This window comes from Buceros rhinoceros, unplaced genomic scaffold, assembly GCF_000710305.1.
Source record: "Buceros rhinoceros silvestris isolate BGI_N320 unplaced genomic scaffold, ASM71030v1 scaffold31922, whole genome shotgun sequence".
NCBI classification, from domain to species: Eukaryota; Metazoa; Chordata; class Aves; order Bucerotiformes; family Bucerotidae; genus Buceros; species Buceros rhinoceros.
The window spans coordinates 1-3,848 of NW_010399993.1; the positions used below are offsets into that span (position 1 = coordinate 1).

Sequence of the window (3,848 nt, forward strand, 5' to 3'; positions counted from 1 at the left end):
GGGCCCCTCACCGGGGGAGAGGACTCTCCTGTGGAGAGTGCGGTATTTTGGAAAGTTGCTTTTGGGGGGTGTCTGACGGGCCGTCAGCCCCCCTCTCCCCTGAAACTGGGGTGCGTCCGCACCCCTGCTGGTGCATTGTCAGCCCAGATCGGATTCCTGGGCCTGGAGCGGGCTTCCGTTCTCCTCGCCCGCGGAAAGGCTAAGCCGAGTTGGTGCTAATGGCCTGGTTCGGCAGAAGCCCGCAGTGTAGGGGCGTCCCCTCCAAAAGCGGGATCAGCAGGGCCCCCGCTGCCGCGCAGAAGTGTGTGCTGTGTGCAGGAGGAGGATGGATGCCGTGTCTATCCCTGTGGAAGCGGGTGACCCGAGGAAGGGAAAAGGGAGCTTTCCAGAGGGCGTTGCTGAAGTTCACTGTTTCTTTTCACGGTCATATCTTGCTTGCTTTCTTGTTTCATTTGAAACTAGCAATGTCTGTTCAGGTGCTCATACAAAACAACTTTTTAGCAATAAAACTGACTTTGACTGTGATTAAAAAAAAAAAGCCAAACAAATCACTGGGGTATTTTTTATATTTATGAAGTACTCCTAAATTTGCCGGTTTTGTGTTAGTGGGTTCTTTTTTCAAGTACTTTTGGTTCCTTGTACTTTAAATCCCATAAAAACAGGATAAAAAAAGTCAAGGAGGTAGAGAGGCTGCAGTGGTGGTGGGTCTGGAGCAATGTTTTCCCCATTTTACTGACCATCTCCATGCTGTGTTTGTGTCCCCTAGGGTCAACAGCAGCCTGTCCAGTGATGAACTCTTGGAAGACTTGGAGACAGAAGGAGAGAGGCAGCTGAAGAGCCTTCTTCACCACCAGCTTGATACCACTGTCTCCATTGAGCAGTATGTCCTGACCTGGCCCTGGGGGTGCTGCTGGAGGGCCGGTGTGGAGAGTCTGGCTGTGTTAGGGGCAGTAGCAGTGTTGCCTCACTGGGGTTTCCTCCCTGGGGAGATGTTTGGTGCAGCATGTTGTCTTGCCCAGACACCCCAGCAGGAGGTACAAGCATGCCTTGTCTCCTGGATCAGATGCTGGCAGTGACTTAATTTCACACGTTAGATAAAATAACTGATTTGCCTGAGCCAGATACAGGGGTGAGCGTTTAGAGTAGAGAGTTTGTCCCCACCAAACTGGCCTGCATTTGCACTGCAGGGTGTTTGGTGTTACAGAGTCAAGAGGTGCCTCCTGCTGGCATTGGGGTATCATCCTGCCCTGTGGGCTTGGGAAAGGGTCGGGCGAGCATGATTTAATTGCCTAGGTGCAGCAGGACCAAACGCGGTTTTGGGAAGAGGCCAGCCCCTTCCTATTCAGCCAGTTTTTCAGTGCTCAGTTTGTCTGCCGTTCTGTTGCTTTGGTATACAGGTGCAAGTCAAAGCGGAGATGCTTTGCTCCTGCAGCTTTTTACAAGCCTTTCGGGGAAGAGGCTGCAGGGGCTTTGACCTTGTCACAGTTCCAGGCCCTGCAGGAGAGCAACAAAGAAACTGCCTCTCTCCAGGAACTGGGGCTCTCCGACTCGGAGATCTTGCTCTGGAAGAACCGGACTTCAACAGGGAAGGTACGCATTCTCTGCTGTGATGTGAATGTGCTCACATCTCTCTAACGCCGTGGCCTGCGGCACCCTGGTGGAATATTCAAGTCCTTTGGTAAAGAATGGCTGCTCCAAGTATATCTTGCGTTTAGGGCAGTTTTTTCTGGCCTTTTTTCTTTGGTGGAATTGTCTGTGCTAAAAGCTGTAGTGGAGAGAAGAGTTGGTCCTTTAGAATACAACAGGACCTGACTATATTCCTGCCTCTGCCTTGATGGTCTCAAGCAAATGATTTCACCTCATTATACCTGTGTAAAAGGATTTAAAGGCTGGAGAAGAAAAAGGAGGAAACATTTCAAAGCACCTCAGCCTTCTCCTCTCTCCTTTCCCCTGGATCCCACGGCTGGTTTGGGTTAGCTATTTATGGTATATTTGTATATTCTACTCGGGCTTGCAAATGCTTCAAAGGACTTGAAACAGTGATGTAAAAATAGCAGTGCAGAGCAGTTAGACCAAGTGTGTGATTGCAGTGTTGTCCTCCTCGCTGGGTGCAGTTTGCAGCAGGGCGGTACCAAAGCAGGTTTCTCCCCTTCCCCTACCTCCACCCTTTCAGTCGCCTTCCAGAGACAAGGGGCTTCTGGGGTTGTCCCGTGCCAGGTGCACTGGAGTGTCCTGTGTTTTAATTTGATAAACCAGAAGGTGCAAAATAGGGCTTGGGCTGCCCCATTCCTTCCCTCTGTCTCTTCTCTTCCTGAGCAATAGCTGTGTGCAGGAGGAAGCCAGTTGTGGCAATCACGGGTTTGCCTCTCTTCAGCTGAAGTCATTACTTGCTTTGGTATTCAAGTGCAAACCTAACCCTGGTGTGGCCTGCATTAAAGCTTGATTTAGAGAGATGTGGTGTTAATTTAAGAATGAAAATTAGTGTCAACAGTACCAGCTGTTGTATTTGATATGAAATCCGTTCTGGAATATTTAGAAATAAGGATTAGCATGGAAAACACTACTCTGACAGAATCAGTGACACTAGGGGACATCTACAGCTTGTGAGATAAGAAGAATGTTTGGAGAGAAAGCTCAAGTCAGGTAGTGATGTGCAGCTTTGTATGTGGAGGCCCTGAGTGAAAGGTTCCACCAAGGAGGAATCAGCTGAGCCTGAGAGGACTTCAGAGTGCCCGTGGATTGCTCAGCAAAGTACTAAGTGCAGGCTTCTGTTATTTTCAGCTGCTAAGTTGCAGCTTTTTTGAAAACAAAGTACTACAAATTATTTCCTGAAATTGTTTTTCCATATAAAGAGCCTTTTGTGCCCCAGGGAAGCTGTGAAATGGTGTACGAAAGCCATGCAGATGTGAGTGCATGCAGTCAGGCGGGAATGCAGAGGTACTCATGGGAAAGTCTTTGTTAGATTGTGCTTAGTGCAGGCAGAAAGCTTGGTTTCTTGCCTGAGGCAGAAGGATCTGCCACAGTAGTTCTTGAACTGAATTTGAGAAAAGCAAATCCATCTACAATCCCATGAAAGTGTGTTCTCTGGGTTCTGATAGATGTGGATGGGGAACAGAAACACTTCTCCAGAAGTTAGGGTATGTCTCCGTGCTTTGGTAGCTTGAGTCTGGCAAATCTGTGCAATGCCATGGCCCTGGGCAGCGAGGTTTATTCGTACAGGACTGCTTGCTTATAGCCAGCAACAGGTTATCTGTAAGATCTGTGCTGCAGTAGCTGGGTGGGTTTGGAAGCTGGCTTATGTGACGCTGGTCAGGGGTTTAGTCCTCAGCATGAACCTACCCTTGGGTGCCAAATGGAAGCTTGGAGTCCACTTTTTGGCAGATACGGTTCTCTCAATGACACCAGGGTCATAGACCAAAACCTTGGTGGAAACTTGAGTTCAGGGATGCTATAGTCATGGCAAAAGAACTGCCGAGGGGTTTGTGCAGTTACTTATAGGTGGTCTTAGAAAATGGCTGTAGCTGGCAGAGGCAGGAACTGCTGAAACAGGACAAAGGAACCGTCAGACAGGGAGGCCAGGGAAAGGAAAAGAGCATAAAAAGCTCAGGAGAAAGGGGCTGCTTCTCCACTTCTCTCAAGAACTGAGGCTTGCGGAGTTGGTTGTATTTCTGTCCTACTCTTGCAGTAACAGGACCTGCTCTTTGGGGAGTGGTTCCTAGCTGCACTCACTCCAGGGCTGGAGAATGTGATGTTTGGCTGCTGGCCAAACCTCTGAAAGGGAGGCGTGTGCAATATCGGAGCAAAGCGGTGCCTGTCGTCCAGGGCTCTGGTCTGGGAGCAGCTCCAGA

General features: G+C 49.4%; 1 protein-coding gene across 1 annotated transcript in view; it reads left to right on the top strand.

Annotated features, from left to right (window-relative positions):
* Positions 1–662: 662 nt before the first annotated feature.
* Positions 663–3,848, top strand: part of RBM41 (RNA binding motif protein 41) — a gene marked incomplete at its 5' end in the record, with an annotated part of 6,416 nt that continues 3,230 nt past the window's right edge. The window contains 3 exons of the mRNA XM_010131701.1: positions 663–880; positions 1,398–1,590; positions 2,870–2,937. Coding sequence (XP_010130003.1) covers positions 663–880; positions 1,398–1,590; positions 2,870–2,937 — 479 coding nt within the window. The remainder of the gene's footprint in view (positions 881–1,397; positions 1,591–2,869; positions 2,938–3,848) is intronic.